Consider the following 21,197-nt stretch of genomic DNA (forward strand, 5'->3'; position numbering starts at 1 on the left):
ATGGAGTGTGGCAAAATGGAAGACTGTTCTGTGGTCAGACGAGTCACGATTCAAAGTTATTTTTGGAAATCTGGGATGCCATGTCATCCGGACCAAAGAGGACAAGGACAACCCAAGTTGTTATCAACGCTCAGTTCAGAAGCCTGCATCTCTGATGGTATGGGGTTGCATGAGTGCGTGTGGCATGGGCAGCTTGCATGTCTGGAAAGGCACCATCAATGCAGAAAAATATATTCAGGTTCTAGAACAGCATATGCTCCCATCCAGACGTCATCTCTTTCAGGAAAGACCCTGCATTTTTCAACAAGATAATGCCAGACCACATTCTGCATCAATCACAACATCATGGCTGCGTAGGAGAAGGATCCGGATACTGAAATGGCCAGTCTGCAGTCCAGATCTTTCACCTATAGAGAACATTTCGCGCATCATAAAGAGGAAGGTGCAGCAAAGAAGGCCCAAGACGATTGAACTGGTAGAGGCCTGTATTAGACAAGAATGGGAGAGCATTCCTATTTCTAAACTTGAGAAACTGGTCTCCTCGGTCCCCAGACGTCTGTTGAGTGTTGTAAGAAGAAGGGGAGATGCCACACAGTGGTGAAAATGGCCTTGTCCCAACTTTTGGGGGATTTGTTGACACCATGAAATTCTGATTCAACATATTTTTCCCTTAAAATGGTACATTTTCTCAGTTTAAACTTTTGTTCCGTGATTTATGTTCTATTCTGAATAAAATATTAGAAGTTGGCACCTCCACATCATTGCATTCAGTTTTTATTCACGATTTGTATAGTGTCCCAACTTTTTTGGAATCCGGTTTGTATTTACTGCATAACTTTATTATTAAATAGCCGCTATAAGTACTTTAAACTATTTTGTTTTTTAGTGTATTTTTCCATGGGTCCCAGTTATAGCTTAGGCACAAAAGCTCAGCTCACTCAACCTAGATTATAAGGGCTTGTGCACATTGCTATGTTACAGCTCTCTATGTGCTGCAGGTTGTATGGAGCCGGAAATGCTCCCGTCAAAGATGTCTTTATGGCTCTACTGTAGGCATAAGTAGGTTGTATGAATCTGACAGAAGACAAATGGTGGCAGTATACCACTGGAGTATATATGGCACTCCATGACACCTTAGGTTAGTTTCACATGGCGGTAATACTTCCAAACTTTAGGGTCTGGATTATGGCTGCAACACCACAGTTTTACTATACTGAACTCTGTGATGATGTAGATGGTTCAGTTCAGACCGCGCAGGGTTCAGGTTTTTCATTCTTAATACTTCCCATAACATGAGGCCATATAATGGCCAGATGAAACATGCATGTGTTTAAGGCTGTGTTCACACCATGCCTTTGTAAATCCTCTTGACATGTACACTGATCTGCCCATAGATTTCAATGGCCTAACATATTCCAATAGAATATCCTTTTTTTGTTATATATTTGGCAGATATATTTCATTTGATCCCACAAAAAGTATCATAAGCAAAATAAATTCCATTGTGCCTCAACTGTAATGTGACAGTACCCAATTTCTTTAAGGAAGGCCAACAAAATGTATTCAAGTGATTTTCTAATCTTCAAAAATGATACATGAAATAAGATTAGTCACTAATGTAGTGTTTGTAGCTGATATGCCTCTGTAAACTAGCCTCATATGCAGTCACATGACCATGTGCCCCCCGTTCTGGTTATATCTCCTGCTTGTGTGACATCCCGTATATTGAACATGAGGTTTCTCCCCTCTCCTCCTCCCTGGAGTACATCGTGACACACATCATACCTCTTTTACCACTGCTCTCTGGCTGCTCTCCCCAAACTTCCTGTGTCAGGAGGGACCATGTTTAACATGCTGTGTAGCCGATGCAGTGTCTAGTCTATAAGGGTACAGCTGAGGAATCTGTCAGTACCAGAAGTATGCCGTGTGAATACAGTGAGTAATTACAGCAGTAGCTTGCACCTTTTAAGGGGCATGCATAAATCTGTAAATAGAGATGATGTCTTTTTGAGAGAAGAGTCACCATTGGAACTGTAGCTCTTCACATTGGAAATCTCACCAACAGCAAGCCTTTGCAGCATCAAAACAAAGTTGCTGTAGAGTTGGGCAAGATACACAAAAGAAAAAAAAATACTTCTGAGCTATAGTGGCATAATTTGATGAGCATTCAGACAGATGTAGATACTTTTTCTGTATTTTTACTGAAAGTTGAAAGGGTGAGAGGGGAGACACATCATAGGAACTGTAGCCCTCCACATTGGTAATCTCACCAGCAGCAAGCCCTTGCAGCATCCAAACAAAGTTTTTCACACCTTCTCCGTTGCTGTGACGGGCTCCGCTGTGGTTGGACAGCTCACAGCCAAGGAGAAAGAGATGCCCCCTGAGAAAAGCTGGCATCTCCTCCTCATTGTACTGATGCTATTAGCATACAGGGTGCAAAACCAGAATGGGGGGCACAGCAGGGCAACAAAGCAGCGGAGCTGAAAAAAAATGACAGCAATGGCATCTACTAATAATGCCGAACAGTGCCAGCTACTTATATTGTAATGTCAGGGCCGTTGAAAGGTCCTTTTTAAATAGAAAGAAAATGTTAGAATTATGAGTTTCTGTTATTTAATGGAAAACAGTTCCTGTCTAGCAGTCCGTTGAAGTAAATGAGTGTGCTTGATCTTTTAGGTGGAAAGTTATGAAGTAACAATGCCAGAGTAGAGGTTATGGACGGTGGCAGTATAAATAGATCAGGATCGTAAAAATAAATGAATTACTCTACAGAAAACTACACAGGATAAATCCAAGGTTTAGGAACCACATGAAAATATATGGCAGGGAGATATATGTATACATATGGAATAAAAAAAAACTATTCCAATACTTAAAATTATGGAATAGAAAAGATAATGATAATAGAAAAGATAGAAAAGACTAATTAATTAGTGTAATTTGTGTATTAAAACCATATAGTTAACAGGTAACTGGCAACTGCTATTTTGTATACATTTATGGTGGGGGTTTTTTTTCTGTATTTTATTACGGTACTTTTTTCCACCCAAAATGTATAAATAACCTTATAAATCAGAAGCTAGCTTCTCAGAAATTGATGGGAAAACTGTCTGTGTTAAGTGACCATACACCTATAGTAGCTGCCACGTCGCTGAGTCACTGCCAGTTACCTCTAGCAGCTGCTTATCTCCCTTGAGAACTCAAGAATAGGAATGTAAAAATTCATCATGCCTAATTCTTCTTCTTCTACAACATTTGCCAAATGAACATCAGATGAACATCTAATACACATCAGATGGTTGACCAGCCCTGTTGACCTTCGTCTAATATGTGTGTGGCCACCTTTAGGCTAGGTTCATAAACAGTGTAAACAATAAGCTCTTTAAGTAGACTTTTGATGTGGATTTAGCAAAACTCTGCAATAGACAGGCCATGCTGATTCAGACTGGCCCACAAGGGAACAGGTGAATCCCCTGGTGGGCCCCCAGGCAAGTGTGGACCCCCAGTTCCCTACCCCTTGTATAAGTAGCACCTGACTACTGCACTACATATGAGTAGGCAGCTTATAGAATCTCAACCAGCCTATGTGTCCATATAAAAAACTGGGTAGTTCATTATTATAGATTAATCGGGTGGATGAACAAATATTTTCAGTTGAACATTGTGATTTGCCTATGTCAGTTTGCCTCACAGTATCTTCTGTCACCTTACAGCCTTTGCCACTTCAATATTTTAATTTTTTTATTGCATTATTATTAATAATTGTTGTTGTATGCCCTGTAGCAGTTTTTTGTGTAGTATAATCATGCCTTCCTGTGACTACTTCTGTACAATGTAACTTTATGTCCTCACATAATAGTTACCTAGACAGGATGTCATACGGAAAGTTACTAGGCAGCTTTTCTGCTTGTTATATTTTTTTAGATTTCAAAAGTTATTGGAGATACATGGATATCATGCTCATGGAGTTGGAATTTGAATATATTAAGACTAGCATTTCTGATGCCACTCTTAATAAGAAAGTATGCTGACGTACAATGTCCTAACATTATTAAAAGGACATAATTTTGGCACCTCCTTGGGAGATCCATGCACTAGAAATTGAAACCTATACCAACATGGAGCTGGCATGGATTTCTGGTGTCATGTCCACCAATTTTCTGTGCACATATAAGTAAATGTGATGGGTTGTTGAGGTCCCGCTCCCCTCCCACCCACTTTTTGTCACAGTGGTGAGACGTTTAGAAAACCCCAAATGCCAGAAGTCAGAAAATCTGTGACTTTTCTATGTTTTATCGCAGTATTTTGTTACATTTACCCCATAGACATTTTAAGAATATATACCCAATATGGTCACCAAATGGGTCATCACTGAACTCAGTAGAGCGCCAGGCCAAGTTGGATTACATATATTTGGAAGCACATATTTAAAGAGCAATGATTACCCAAATTTTGGGGAATACAATATCTCCCCAAATCCAGGCCTAGGCCTCTCAGGCAATTAAGCCAGTACTCTCTGTTCTGCACCGATGATGGGCAATTACCCCGAAACTGCTTTCTGCAGGTAAGGTGCTGGATTAATTATTATCCAAGTCATGTCAAGGCCTTTTAAAAGGTCGAACATTGACTTAGCATTAGAGGGAGAGCTTGTTAAGAGCTCATTTGCATACCCTCTTTCCAAGATTACCCAAATAAACAATGAAATGGTATGGCTCTTCGTGTTGGAATGCGAAATGATAAAATTAATATATGAGACATTCCATAAAAAGTGACTTATGCAGGAAATTGCAACACATGAGTATATACACTTAGCTTAGGCACTTGGGAAACTTCAGGTGAGTTGTGAGAGCGGTGGTCTACATGTGGAATCTGATTAAAGTGATAGGGTTGGTGAGAGAGAAGCTATCAAATGTGTAAATGAGTCAATGGTTTGATATCAGTAGAAAATGTTTGTAGTCTCAAGATAACTGATCTAACAAGATCTTAAGATGATCTTCAAAATATATTTGACTTTCTTAAATATACCCAGTCATCAAAATATTAGGCAGAACTTTGAATTTGCTATGTATGGATTTATACTGGTGCTACATGGCAGTCTTGGCCACAACACCTGTCATGCGACCGAAGAATGATGTGTAGCAGTGCAGTCATTCAACTGAATGGGGTCATAGCACGACTTACAAGTTGCTGAAACCTAAGAATCGCAATACTGCTGGACCCAAGGGCGTAACTATAGGGGAAGCGTCTGCTTTCGGGCCCAAACTCAGAAGGGGCCCAACCATGAGGAGAACTAAAAGATTTTATTGTCAGAGCCCCTCAACATTATTATAAAATGACATTATATACAAAGACACTGTAGGAAATGGACAGAGCTGCTGTCGGGCCTCATCTGAGAGAGCGATCTTAACTAGCCACAGGGGTGGCTGTTGCACGGGAGGAGGGAGTTATGAAGAAGTTGCTGGGGGTGCCCCGTTCAAAATTTTTGCTGTGGGGCCCAGTCATTTCTAGCTACACCACTGCTGCGACCCCATTCACTTTAATCGCTACATAACAATCTTTGGTCACACAATAGGTGTCGCAGCCAAGATTTCCATGTAGCCCCAGCTTAAATCCATGTATAACAAATTCAATGTTCTGCCAAGATTGCCGTGTAGCCCCATTCTTAAGCAACAGTATCCATGTAACATTTTGGTATGGATCTTATTAAACTTTTATCCTTTACATGGTACAAGGAGGCAGGCTCGGACTGGCCCACGAGGAACAGGTGATTCTCTGGTGGGCCGCTGAGCAAGATGGGCCCTTAGTTTCCCACCAACTGCACAAGAGGCACAAGATACAGTTGACTGATTGAACTAGATAAACACAAGCAGCGCACAACACCTCAACCAACCTATGGTCATACAAAAAACTGGGTAGATTATTTTTCAAACTACCTAGTTTATTATTATACATGCATCGGGTGGTGGAGAAGACTTCTTGGAACAGAGGTAGTCCAGCCAGTATTCTCTTTCCCTAGGGACCCACCTTCTCAAGGTCACTGCGGAGACCCTCTGCAAGGAGGATGCACATATCGTATTTTATGGATCACATGTATAAAAACTAGTGCAGATGAAGACTGCACCTGAAAATGAATACCTATAATATGACTGGTCTCTGTAAGCAGCTTCTCCACTCTTTGTCCACACTCATTTTTATTTATGAGGCCCTAGGTGTTTTACTCATGGAAATGCTTGGGGAATTTTGGAAAGATTGAGGTGATCTTGACTCTTCTGCTGCCAAAGTCACAATATGACTCAATTTCCTTACTACATCACCTACTTACAACATGAAAACCTCCAATATTCTCAGAATTACAGGACTGTGAGGTGCCCATATGAGGAGACTAGCTAAACGTGGCAATTATCCTGATGTATTATATCACCCAGTCATACCACACAGAAGTGCCTAGCCTAGATGTAGACTGGAATAGTGACCAGTCCCTCAGTAACCCACTGGCACACTATCCAGTCCTTTGTGACCAATACCCAGGAATGGAAAACACAATGGGCCAGATTTATCATTACTCTGACAGCTCACTCCACTTTCACATATGGCTAAAGTCAGTTTTAGCCAAGTTAGATTTATGATTGGCCCTTTAAGACTGTAATAAATGTGGTTTGACGGTAGCAGTTTATCCGTCAGTAAGCAGCTTTACAAAAGTCGCACATCTTTACGAAAAAGTTGCACGTTTTTATGAAAAAGTCGCATGTTCTATTAAAAAGTCTCATAGCATGGTCCTCACTGGAGTGAAATTGCGACTTTTTTGCGACTTTTTTAATAGTCCCAATAGTAAATCTCTCTAGAGATTCATTTACATAAGAAAACATGCCCACTTTCAGAAAACTGGCGAGCATAGTGCAGAGCAGAAAAAAGTCGCAAATTTGTGCGCAGTTTTAGCATTTGGGACTTTTTGGGGACTTTTTCACTCCATTATTCTGATCTGAGCTAATGATAAATCTGGCCCAATAAGTGTATCACAGACTGATCTAGAAACATTTATCTTGGGTCTACAGAAGAAATCCTTAATTCTAATACTCAATATATAGTGATTTTTCACATTTACGTAGCAGAGCATGTAGATTGTAGTGTGTCTGGTCATGATGTGATGTGTAATTTCTTGCATGTCTCTGGTACATCCATGTGAACATATCCTAATACTCTTGAAATCATTGCGATCGTGCTGACTATAAGTTATAATGATGGAAGACTATTGCTTCCTTTGAGGTAGATTGCAAGGTTTTTATATCCTATACCTTTACTCACAGTATTTTGTCACTTTCAAGGCACTTTAATGGACTACTAAACCTAAATAGACCTATACGCTTATTGTGTTAACGTATTAGTTGTACAGTATATATTTGTTAATATGGGACTTTCATGTGAATATCCACATTTAAAAACCTTTTTAGAATTTTTTGTATTATTAAGGGTGTATTCACACGACCGTATAAATGGATCTGCATCCGTTCCGTGGCTCCGCATAGAAATATGGAGCATGTCCTATTCTTGTCCACGGTTGCGGACAAGAATTGGCATTCTCTATATAGCGCCAGCCATGAGCGGTCTGCAATTTGCAGGCCGCAAAACACTTACGGTCGTGTTAATGCACCCTTATCTTGCACTGATCATATGCTATCCAGATCCTAGGCATTCAATATTCTGGAGGCCCCAGAGCTGAAATCTTTTAGCAGCCCTTGCTGGTTCAATGTCTTCAGAGATTATTTTTATGACTTGTAGTTTTTAAGGATGCATTCACACGACCGTATAAATGGATCCGCATCTGTTCCGCAGTTTTGCCGGTTTTTCAATGGGGCCACAAAAGATGTGGACAGCACACTGTGTGCTGTCCGCATCCGTTGTTCCGTTCCACGGCCCCGCAAAAAACATGGAGCATGTCCTATTCTTGTCCGCTGTTCTCTGTACAGCGCCGGCCATGTGCGTCCCGCAAAATGCAGACCGCACGTGCCCGGTATCCGTGTTTTACGGATACACAATTTGCAGACTGCAAAACACTTACTGTCGTGTGAATGCACCCTAAACCAGACGATTTACAGCACGTGACTTTGGAAAAAGCGACTATACTGTATGCAAATATCAGCCGAACGCGTGAATCAGCAGACATTCTGATCTATACTGCAAGAATGTACCCCTTGTGTCGGGGAGAAAGCTTTCCACCAAACAAGTTGTTCAGTTGTCAGCTGTCTCGTGTATGGCCAGCTTTTCTATCCCAGAATTATTTCAGAAATTTAGAAAAGCTCTTAGCGCAACGTTTGCTGACAAACTTGTTGACTGTTTCCAATATCAGGCAGCAAAACTTTTAAAGCCAGATGTAACTGAGGGTCAGACCAAGATATGTAATGAAAGCGAGAGTTACCAAAATGTGTATGTACAATAGTATCTGTACATAAACTGATGTTCAAGGTGACCCATTAAAGATGCGTTAACTGTGACTTTAGTAGTCTGTGGGATTTCCTGAATGGTTGGCCATATGTAAAACTGTTACTGTATGATTTTTCCGTGTGTGCATGTGCAAGGCTTAAACTGCAGCATCACATAGATGACGCATATCATAAAATACCCCAACTAATCATATAAAGTTTGCCAAATATTCACTTCCAAGAAAAGTATCTTAACCCAATGAGGAATTTGGTGACTTATTATACAGTATTACATTATATACTTCCCTTTGCTATATTTGAGGAATGTCACGCAACTCTAGAAATGTAGGATGCCATGTGTCAGACATGAGAACTGGACTTCTTATGTTAGTGCATATAATCTGTTCACACATTTCTTACGTTATAGCGAGATTCAGTTCGTTTTCTATGTATTTACTAGTGTCAAAGTGAATATAGTCTAAGATATATACAGAATTTCTATGTATCCTATGAGTCATTATAATAATGATGAAAAGTCACCTATTAAAATGTAATACATGACTTTACTTTTCACTTGAGGTATAGTAAACGGCCACCACACACTATTAGAACAACGTTCCCATGACCGTAATGTTTTCTGTCCAGTTATTTGGCCCAGCAAACAGGAAATGTGGACAGGTTTCACAACTTCCGTCATTCAGGTGTTTTCTCAATATCCCTCATAAAAGTCTGCATTCTGTATCATATTACTTCAACACATACTGGAGGCCATGAGTTTGTATTCTCCATTTCTTCTTGCCTATATAGGCTGTGTTCGCACCACATTTTTGGCCTTTGTTTATTGTATACATTCAGTAAAGGCTTATACCAATTTATACTGCAGTGCCATCATTTGGAAAAATGTGTTCGTATGAATGGCATTTATATTTTTTTAAAGGGAAGGTGTCATCAAAAAATGATCTATAGTTTTTATGTTAAATGTATTTTTAAATATTACAATTTACCTCACTATCTATATATTTTTTTTTAAATCCTAAAATCCTACATATTGTTACCATAGAAAAGGTACCAATAACTAATGATAAGTACAAATCATTTTCGCACTGGCCACTAAGCCTAATAATAATAGCCACTTAATTTCCTCTTAAAAGGAACAAAACATGATAAAAGTTAAGGTCCCACATTTACTTGTGTGAGTGCACCTAGGTTTGGAGAAACGATCTGCACCTAGCAAGAAATGGAGAGTGGCTTCAGGAGAAAGGGGTGAAGCTCAGTGGGAATTGGGCGTGGCTTAAGATGTGACTTTTGTGCCCAAATTACGCCACAATTCTGGTGTAAAATTCTGTCACAAAGTAAGCCAACCAAAGCCAACCAAGTACAGTACAGACCAAAAGTTTGGACACACCTTCTCATTCAAAGAGTTTTCTTTATTTTCATGACTACGAAAATTGTAGATTCACACTGAAGGCATCAAAACTATGAATGAACACATGTGGAATTATATTCATAACAAAAAAGTGTGAAACAACTGAAAATATGTCATATTCTAGGTTCTTCAAAGTAGCCACCTTTTGCTTTGCACACTCTTGGCATTCTCTTGATGAGCTTCAAGAGGTAGTCACCTTAAATGGTCTTCCAACAGTCTTGAAGTAGTTCCCAGAGATGCTTAGCACTTGTTGGCCCTTTTGCCTTCACTCTGCGGTCCAGCTCACCCCAAACCAGGTCCGGTGACTGTGGAGGCCAGGTCATCTGGCGCAGCACCCCATCACTCTCCTTCATGGTCAAATAGCCCTTACACAGCCTGGAGGTGTGTTTGGGGTTATTGTCCTGTTAAAAAATAAATGATGGTCCAACTAAACGCAAACCGGATGGATTAGCATGCCGCTGCAAGATGCTGTGGTAGCCATGCTGGTTCAGTATGCCTTCAATTTTGAACAAATCCCCAACAGTGTCACCAGCAAAGCACCCCCACACCATCACACCTCCTCCATGCTTCACGGTGGGAACCAGGCATGTAGAGTCCATCTGTTCACCTTTTCTGCGTCGCACAAAGACACGGTGGTTGGAAACAAAGATTTAAAATTTGGACTCATCAGACCAAAGCACAGATTTCCACTGGTCTAATGTCCATTCCTTGTGTTCTTTAGCCCAAACAAGTCTCTTCTGCTTGTTGCCTGTCCTTAGCAGTGGTTTCCTAGCAGATATTCTACCATGAAGGCCTGATTCACACAGTCTCCTCTTAACAGTTGGTCTAGAGATGTGTCTGCTGCTAGAACTCTGTGTGGCATTGACCTGGTCTCTAATCTGAGCTGCTGTTAACCTGCGATTTCTGAGGCTGGTGACTCAGATTAACTTATCCTCCGCAGCACAGGTGACTCTTGGTCTTCCTTTCCTGGGGCGGTCCGCATGTGAGCCAGTTTCTTTGTAGCGCTTGATGGTTTTTGTGACTGCACTTGGGGACACTTTCAAAGTTTTCCCAATTTTTCGGACTGACTGACCTTCATTTCTTAAAGTAATGATGGCCACTCGTTTTTCTTTACTTAGCTGCTTTTTTCTTGCCATAATACAAATTCTAACAGTCTATTCAGTAGGACTATCAGCTGTGTATCCACCTGACTTCTCCACAAGGCAACTGATGGTCGCAACCCCATTTATAAGGCAAGAAATCCCACTTATTAAACCTGACAGGGCACACCTGTGAAGTGAAAACCATTTCAGGTGACTACCTCTTGAAGCTCATCAAGAGAATGCCAAGAGTGTGCAAAGCAGTAATCAAAGCAAAAGGTGGCTACTTTGAAGAACCTAGAATATGACATATTTTCAGTTGTTTCACACTTTTTTGTTATGTATATAATTCCACATGTGTTAATTCATAGTTTTGATGCCTTCAGTGTGAATCTACAATTTTCGTAGTCATGAAAATAAAGAAAACTCTTTGAATGAGAAGGTGTGTCCAAACTTTTGGTCTGTACTGTATATTTTATTATTATTCACAATCTTATTTTATTATAACGTTCCCCTGAAGATAAGCTAATCACAGTGTTCAGTCCCCTGTAGCACCACAAGTAAAGTATTACACAGGTCCCAATGGGCTGCCTGGGTTATGCAAGGGCCTGGCAGGTTCTCCAGATTAAGAGACGCTCCCAAACAGGGGACTCTCATCAAGTAAAAATTTCCAAGAATAATTTAAAATTGGTTTTCTAAACCAGGCATGCTCAACCTGCGGCCATCCAGCTGTTGCAAAACTACAACTCCCATCATGCCCTACTGTAGGCTGGGAGTTATAGTTTTGCAACAGCTGGTGCGCCGCAGGTTAGGCATCCCTGTTCTAAACACCCAAACAACCCCTTAAAAAACAAAAAGAAATATGCCTGAAGTGCATGGGACAAATGTGGTGTAAAAAAAGTCTAATATTCCAAAAGAGACCACGAAAATGCATGTCATGTCTCAATTGCTTCTTCGAGTCTATCCTTTTGAAGTAGTCTAAAATATAAAGTGCCAAGGTACTAGATCACATCACTTGTGGGCCTCTGTTTTAGATGATATTAAATTGATTGCTTCTACAGTATATCAAAACTAAACAGATAAAAACCTAGTTAGATACTGGCTACATACATTGATATACTTATTCCAAAGTTATAGCAAAATTGTGCTCTCTTACAGTAGTAATTACAATAACACCACCTTACAAAACTGAATGAGATAGGGTTGAGAAATGTATTGGAGGATCCAAGATAGTTATCAGTGGAAGCCCAACTTTCCAGGTAGTTTGTTAAGAGCAGTAAGTAAAAACCGTAGACCTTGTCAGATCGGCATCTGAAGTGAAATGTTTTACAATCGGCAAATGATTCATCTTGTAGGGAAAATATTAAAATATTACCTGAGAATGAACACCCCACCAAAAAGATAAAAATAATTACACGTAATAAGTTAAAGGGTTTATTGTGTCCTAGTTTTGAAGGATGGCAGAGGTTCCTTTGCAGTTTTTGTTGCTGTTTTTTGTAGTGAATACCAGGTTCAGTGGTGTTTTCTGTGCTTCCTTAATTTTCTTGGTAGCACCTCCTAGAATGTGCAAGTAAATTGATGATTGCGCTTTACACCGAAATATACCGCAAGCCTATTTTTTTTTGTTCAACAGAATAAAATGCCATTGCAAACAATTCATTTCGGCCATACTGAGATCCAGTCAACCGGTGTGGCACAGAGGAATGAGCCTTGTTCTATATGTGCTCAACTGGTTATAAAATCCCTATAGTTGTATTCTGATAATATAGGAAAAATGTAACAACTCAAAGTTGGAATTTATTCTATACAGCAAAAAGGCTCTGGTATAGGTCACGTACCTTTTTATCATTAGAGTCCATCTGTTTCCAGTTATTGGCCTTCAACTGATGAAGTTCATCAAATTTCATACTGATGTTCTCTATTGACAACTGTAGCATATCCCAGAACCCAGCTAAATCCTGAGAAGTAGGCCTTGGATGTGCATTGGGGTTCTGCCAAAGATAAACACAATTTGATTATGTTTGGTACATTTCTATGGCATCTCTGTTGCTATGTACTGCTAAAATGGGCAGTGATATATAATTCTAAAAAAAAGTTTCATAGAAAAAAAATCATACAACAGGGTCCAATTAGATTAAAGGGGTTGTCCCATCAGGACATGCCTTTTACATATATGCCCTGATAGGATATATGATTTGAGTAAGGGACCCTATCACAAAGTGGCTCCTCACTCAGAGCTCTCTCTAAGAGCCAGAATACCAAGGTAAACCCAACTTGTCCATTCATTAGATGGTCTGTCATTAATAAGGCCAGGAACAGCTTCATCTGACTATAACAGATGATAACCAGGTGGTAGAGACGTGAGGCCTACAACAATCGGCATAAGAGAAACCCTTTATATACAGACAACCGGAGATGGGAACTCAGTACTGGACCTGGAATGCTCTGAAGAGGAGACCTTCTGACCATTGGTTCCTGGTCTCAGTCTCTTTAACATTTATATTTTACAGTGTCATGGCTGCTAATACATCTCTCTCCATTGCAAGTATTGTCTGCTAAGGCTACTTTCACATCTGCGTTTTTAACTCTAGCAGGCTGTTCCAGCCAAAGAACAGCCTACCAGATTTCACTGTAGTAGTAGTCAATGGTGTCCAGCGGTGAACAGCAGAATCTGGTTATGCCGGCTATGAAATCTGGGAAGCTGTTCCTCTGCCATAACAGAATGTGGTATTTAAAAACACAGATGTTAAAATTATCCTAAGTAGAGTAACCTAAAGTATGAAAGTAATTGTTTTTGGCACAAGAATGCTACAGTTCAGCAGATACTGTAGACTCCGAAATCTCTGTATGAACAAGAATTTGCAGTCCTAATTCAAGAAGAGAGTATGTTGCATGACCTAGGTCGTAGTGTAAATAGGATCATTTGCCTATTTTAAAGTGGTTCTTCCACCATATTTTGTCTGTGGTACTTTTCTGCCTGAGATCATGAGGAATTGGACCGGACATTTGCTGTATCTGTTATTACAGCAGGATTTCATGGAGTTCGGCACTTAGAAGCAGGAAATGAAATTTTTATCAAATCGTGTGATTATGGAAGGCAAACCTTGAGTTCGGCATCTGTACAATGCATGCTGTGCATGCTTAGCAGTTGTCTTTGGACCTTAGTAGTATGCCTACTGATATATGTTCAAGGTGAACATTTTCCAAATAAAATGACAAATTGGGAAGAGACACAACTATGACCCAATGTTTTTCTCAGAATTAAGAGAACCATTACTGGACATGGTAAAATGTCATCTAGGACTGCAGGACGTTCCTATTGACTTGTCTATGTCTTCAAACCTTATGCTCTAACTCGAGTATTTCCTTCATCCTGTAACTAACAATGTAACTGGCAAAGCATAATCCATCGCCCAGCTCACTAAGGTGCCCGTGGGAAGAAAGACAACCATTCCAAAAATGTAAACTGAAGCTGGAGTCATTGCTAAGCTGCTGCACTATTTTTTTTTCATTTGAAAATCATATATGACAGATGTGAGGCGAGGAAGAGTAATTCCAGCAATTACTCAGATTTAGGTCATCAGAAGTGCTAACACCTAATAACTAGAGAGGCATGTTATATCAGTGCATTGGTGCAATACAATCGCTCATGCTAGCACTGGAGTAAGCATGTCTGGGCAAATGTAACTATGAAAACACAGCCAATGGGCTGTATGCAGTAGAAGTCATTGATGTTTGCCCAGGGAATTGTAATGAGTGGGATTAGAAACAGGAAAACTCTCTGTAATTGTAGAGCATGTTCTACCAGACACAATGAAGGGTGCAGAAACTTCTCAAAGAATAAGCATGCTGCTTGAATTTATCCACATTTGTAGTATTTTTTTTTCTTCAAAATTCAATACATATGGGAAGCAATAAATTGGTCATGTTATGGTGTAGGATATAGGTTTTACATACCAGGTTTTCCTCGCACAGCTCTCTAAACTGGTAGAATTTCTGTGACATCAGGAGCTGGGCGCAGCCGACCGCACTACGAATCTTCTCTAAGACTACAAGAATACAGAGAACAGCTTAATATCATCTGTTGAAAAAGGACTGTATGCTAAACGTACAGCAGTTGTAATAATCAGCTCGCCGTCTGCTCAGACTGTATGGGATCTTTGTTTTTGTAGCGGGTGCAAGCAGTAGACAAGTCAGACCAGCAGCCGGGAATAGCAATGTGAAGAGAACTTCTTTTGAAGAGCTCCAGCATTTCAATTTTTTTTTTAAAAACAATTATTCTATTTGCAAAATGTTAAAAGCATCGGTATAAGGCCCCACGCGTTTCGAACCAAGGTCGGTTCTTGATCATAGGTTCTTAATCATAGAATTTTTATGTTAAAGAATCAACCTTGGCTCCAAACTCTTAAGCCGTTCCTTGGGGTGCACAGTCATGTTTTTAACATGTTTAAAATAAAGTAATTGTTTTTTACCTTTTTTGGGGGTTTTGGAGTGCTGGATCTTTTCCCAAAAAGTTTCCTTCATATTGCTATTCCCAGATGCTGGTCTGGTTCGAAAGTGTATGCCTTGATTAGCAACTGATCTCGGTTTAAAATGCCCAAGTGCATACTGACCTCGGTCTGAAACACGGAAGGGGTTCTTTGGGGTGCAGATACTCATGTTTTTAACATGTTGGACATAATATAATTGTTTTTAACCTTCTTTGGAGTGCTGAAACTCTTCCTGAAAAAGTTTAGTTTATACTAATATGATCCCCACCACGGGCGATGTGATTAAGAATATTCTTTCTTAATTCCTGTTATCTATATGAACAATGACAATTTGTGTACAGCACAACAGAATATGTCGGTGCTATATAAGTAATAAGACACTACTAAATAGCACAAGCTAATGGCACACACTACTTTCCTGCTGTGGAATCTTTACTATTGTATGTAGTCTGCACCATAAATGAAAGTGCACCTGTAGACCCACTAAGGAACCCCTTCCTTCTTCTATAGCAGCAATTAGATTAAAGAAGGGCGTAATTGGTTCCTTACTTTGTGAACTGCAGAGGATAACAGCAGAAAAGGAATGGTATCTGGTTAAGCATTGTCAGTAAATCTGCCTGGCTGTGCTGTTACTAGGAAGCTAATAATGTCAAGAATGCTTTTATCTTGGCAAGTCTGAACTGACTGCTGTGCTTTCAAAAGACAGACAGAAGACTCTTCAGTCTCCAAGCAAGGAAAGGTGAGAGCCTCATCTTCTGACGTCTGAGACTCGACTGGTCAGTAACTTTATATATGAGTCTTTATTGTGCTGTCAGTCATTAGTTGTTATATATCTAAAAATATAAATGTAAAAAAAAAAATATTGTGATAAATCAGCAAATGTGTATCAAATATTTTATGAACTAAGTGAACATAAAGTCATCTCCCAAAGTGATACACAATGATGCATCTCTAGTCCTTGCCTTGCTCACTTCCACGTACAGTGCGGTTTGTGTTTCGAGTTTATCAAGCAGTTGAGCTGCCAGTGAGATAATGGCACACAGATCCCCGCAGTGTTACAGGCTGTTGTCAAGTTGTAATGAGCTAGCTCCATGAAGCAGCTGTTTCACACAAGGGCTGCTTTGTCCTACAAAGGCCTGGATCACTTTACCGGGGAGTGGCCAGGCTTCATGTTAGCTACAGCAGTTCAAGGGAAATAGATTCAATACAATGCAGATCTTCTGGAGTGAGACCCTCCAGTAAAACTAGACTCTGGTGAGCTGTACAGGTGACTTCAATACAACATCTGGTGCAACACAAGTTACATGATGTTTACAACCTCATGTTAACTCCCAAAACTTGGGCAACATCTGTGTTTTACCCAGCGTGGGGGTAGGACGTGTTAGGAAATGATGGAGTCATTCGGTAACTGTCATAGGAATGCCTGCTCCCTACTGTGTACTTTCGTGCTAATAGTTGCTTCCATAACGCAAGTGCTTCGAGGAATCTGAAGTTCTCACCCACACTCTCTGAGATCGGCACTAGACAGATTTTGTTCTACTTTCTGATTTATATACCTTTTCTTAGATTACTCCATCCTACTTTACTGCTTACTTAAGGCTACTTTCACACTAGCGTTTAAGTTTTCCGGTATTAAGATAGGGGCTCAATACCGAAAAAAAAACGCTTCAGTTTTGTCCTCATTCATTGTCAATGGGGACAAAATTGAACTGAACAGAACGGAATGCTCCAAAATGCCTTCTGTTCCGTTTAGTTGCGTTCCCAGACCGTAGAGAAAACCGCAACATGTTGTATTTTGCTTCTGTCCTGGAAAAACTGATCAAATCCGTCATGACCCCCAATGCAAGTCAATGGGGACCGATCCGTTTTCTCTGTCACAATCTGCCACAATAGAAAACGGATCCATCCTCCATTGACTTTCAATGGAGTTAATGACGGATCCGTCTTGGCAATGTTAAAGATAATACAACCGGATCCGTTCATAACGGATGCAGACGGTTGTATTATCAGCAACGGAAACGTTTTTGCTGAACCCTGCCGGATCCAGTAAAAACGCAAGTGTGAAAGTAGCCTTAGCCTGACTACACATATTACTTAGCTGCCTGTTGCTATTACACTTTTTTTTAATCATATTCTTAATTTTTACGTTCAAACATAAAAGGTCTTCTATTATCAAAAATGACAGGCAAAATAAGTAACATACAGAAAAACTATACTTTTTTAAAATTGGTAAAACTTGTTAAAAAGCAACCACCAAATGTAAAACTGGCTCTTAATATTTCCTAATATTAGCAAATTAGGTGTTACGTTGAGACACCTTCTGGGTAAAAAAATGTTAACTGGGGAATGAACCCGAACATGATGCCCTCCTTTTCATCTGCAGATTTCCTGATTCCTGGGCTCCTCTTCTGTTCCCCGATTCTCAGACTACCTGAGACACGCTGTGCATTTGCTAGTCCAAGACACTTCCTGCTGCCCCCAGACTGGCCACAACTGCTCATGTGAGTAATGCTGGGAAATCCAAGAGCAAGGCTGGACAAGCAGGAAGTGTCTTGGACTATTGATGTTGACTTTCCATCAGGTAGTCTGAGAAATGGTGCGACCATCCAGAATGACAGAAGAGGGACCCAGGAATCTGTGGATCTGCAGCTGAAAAGTCTTCTGTTTGTCACAGCCAGGAAGAAGGTGATTTTTTTCCCCCTGTTCTTTGTGATTGGACCGCGCTACAGCCAGGGAGAAGGAGACGTTCATTGAGAAACCTTGGCGTCTCCTCCTCCCTGTACCGATGCTATTAATTAGCATACCAGATGGGAGAATTCAACAGGGGCACAGCGGGGGCGAACGGAGCGGCGCCCAGGAAAAATAGTAAGAACTATTATATCCCTGCTTTATGCCCTACATAACCTGCTACTTATCTTATAATGTCTGGACCCATGAAAGGTCCTCCTTAACATAAATTGTATTCAACCAAGATTTCATTTTCGGAATATGTTGTAGATTATTTTGGCTAAAGCTCTATCTCCTGGCTAGTTTAACATTTAAAATCTATTGATAAAAACTTGAAAATACTTGATCAGTACAGCTTTGGTACCTTAACCACTGCTGCCCACTGTTCTGGACCTCTCTGCTCATGGTGATGTCTTGTTACATTGTAATATACAGGAATAGCAGGCAGGGGCAGCTCAGGTATGATGTAGCATTGATAAGGTATATTATAAAAAGAAATGTATTTTTACATTTTAACCCCTTAGAAAGTCATTATTAGAACTCAGAAACTCAATTTAACAAAATCCAAAATGGTGAATGCTGCTTCTCACTGACTGTAAACCCCGGCAACAAACCTTCATGTACAATGTTAGTGTACACTCGACCTCAGCCGAACTAAATGTGATTCTGTCCTAGGGGACCACCCAGTGGAAAGAGGTAAAATATCTTCTAGTGTAATATGATAAATAAATCTTGTCCTGCACAAGTTCCTGAGTTTTGCTGCGGTCAGACCATATGTTTTTAAGCAAATGTCTTTTTTTTATTTTTATGAAATGCTTTAACGCCTGTCGTGTAACGGGAATGGAAAGAACGCAATGAAGAGTAAATGTCTTTCAGCTATGTGAAAACTACATAGTGGATTTAAAGACAGATTGCTTACATATGTATCCAGTTACATCCAGACACCCATTTGACACAAGGCATAACATAAGCACCAGATCCATAGTCCCGAGATAATGTTTTATGCATGCTAAATCTATATATATACACACACACACACACACAGTATATATATATATATATATATATATATACACACACACACACACACACACAGTATATATACAGTACAGACCAAAAGTTTGGACACACCTTCTCATTCAAAGAGTTTTCTTTATTTTCATGACTATGAAAATTGTAGATTCACACTGAAGGCATCAAAACTATGAATTAACACATGTGGAACAACTGAAAATATGTCATATTCTAGGTTCTTCAAAGTAGCCACCTTTTGCTTTGATTACTGCTTTGCACACTCTTGGCATTCTCTTGATGAGCTTCAAGAGGTAGTCACCTGAAATGGTCTTCCAACAGTCTTGAAGGAGTTCCCAGAGATGCTTAGTACTTGTTGGCCCTTTTGCCTTCACTCTGCGGTCCAGCTCACCCCAAACCATCTCAATAGGGTTCAGGTCCGGTGACTGTGGAGGCCAGGTCATCTGGCGCAGCACCCCATCACTCTCCTTCATGGTCAAAAAGCCCTTACACAGTCTGGAGGTGTGTTTGGGGTCATTGTCCTGTTGAAAAATAAATGATGGTCCAACTAAACGCAAACCGGATGGAATAGCATGCCGATGCAAGATGCTGTGGTAGCCATGCTGGTTCAGTATGCCTTCAATTTTGAATAAATCCCCAACAGTGTCACCAGCAAAGCACCCCCACACCATCACACCTCCTCCTCCATGCTTCACGGTGGGAACCAGGCATGTAGAGTCCATCCGTTCACCTTTTTTGCGTCGCACAAAGACACGGTGGTTGGAACCAAATATCTCAAATTTGGACTCATCAGACCAAAGCACAGATTTCCACTGGTCTAATGTCCATTCCTTGTGTTCTTTACACCAAACAAGTCTCTTCTGCTTGTTGCCTGTCTGTAGCAGTGGTTTCCTAGCAGATATTCTACCATGAAGGCCTGATTCACACAGTCTCCTCTTAACAGTTGGTCTAGAGATGTGTCTGCTGCTAGAACTCTGTGTGGCATTGACCTGGTCTCTAATCTGAGCTGCTGTTAACCTGCGATTTCTGAGGCTGGTGACTCGGATGAACCTATCCTCCGCAGCAGAGGTGACTCTTGGTCTTCCTTTTCTGGGGCGGTCCGCATGTGAGCCAGTTTCTTTGTAGCGCTTGATGGTTTTTGTGACTGCACTTGGGGACACTTTCAAAGTGTTCCCAATTTTTCGGACTGACTGACCTTCATTTCTTAAAGTAATGATGGCCACTCGTTTTTCTTTACTTAGCTGCTTTTTTCTTGCCATAATACAAATTCTAACCGTCTATTCAGTAGGACTATCAGCTGTGTATCCACCTGACTTCTCCACAACGCAACTGATGGTCCTGAACCCCATTTATAAGGCAAGAAATCCCACTTATTAAACCTGACAGGGCACACCTGTGAAGTGAAAACCATTTCAGGTGACTACCTCTTGAAGCTCATCAAGAGAATGCCAAGAGTGTGCAAAGCAGTAATCAAAGCAAAAGGTGGCTACTTTGAAGAAACTAGAATGACATATTTTCAGTTGTTTCACACTTTTTTGTTATGTATATAATTCCACATGTGTTAATTCATAGTTTATATGCCTTTAGTGTGAATCTACAATTTTCATAGTCATGAAAATAAAGAAAACTCTTTGAATGAGAAGGTGTGTCCAAACTTTTGCTCTGTACTGAATATATATATATATATATATATATATATATGTATATATACATGACTGGCCCTACATTGTTAACCATGAGCTTTAGGTATAACTCGAATACATCACACACCTAGGACTGAAACACATAAATATAACTGGTCATAGTTGACTTGGCCAAAAGTTTCGTCCAGGGCTAGTTATGTAGGATGTAAGGCTTGAGGTGACAGATGGAGCTGCAGTGATGTAGGACAAGCAGAACGGAATTCCATTAGTAGGAAACAGGCAATGGTGTCAGAGGGCAGTGATAATGATCAGGGCAGAAAAGACAGGGGGAAGGAGACTTCTGGGACACATGTGGAGATGAAGTGTCAGCTTCTGACAGAGCG

The 21,197-nt window shown here is 40.3% G+C and overlaps 1 protein-coding gene across 1 annotated transcript in view; it reads right to left on the minus strand.

Moving 5' to 3' along the window:
• The window catches only part of DLGAP1 (DLG associated protein 1), a 278,071-nt gene that overhangs the window by 7,722 nt on the left and 249,152 nt on the right, over positions 1 to 21,197 (minus strand). The window contains exons 8-9 of the mRNA XM_044294017.1: positions 14,880 to 14,971; positions 12,761 to 12,913 (exon numbers count right to left, since the gene is read on the minus strand). Of these exons, the coding sequence (XP_044149952.1) occupies positions 12,761 to 12,913; positions 14,880 to 14,971 (245 nt within the window). The remainder of the gene's footprint in view (positions 1 to 12,760; positions 12,914 to 14,879; positions 14,972 to 21,197) is intronic.

Source organism: Bufo gargarizans, chromosome 5 (genome assembly GCF_014858855.1).
Source record: "Bufo gargarizans isolate SCDJY-AF-19 chromosome 5, ASM1485885v1, whole genome shotgun sequence".
In the NCBI taxonomy this organism is placed as follows: Eukaryota; Metazoa; Chordata; class Amphibia; order Anura; family Bufonidae; genus Bufo; species Bufo gargarizans.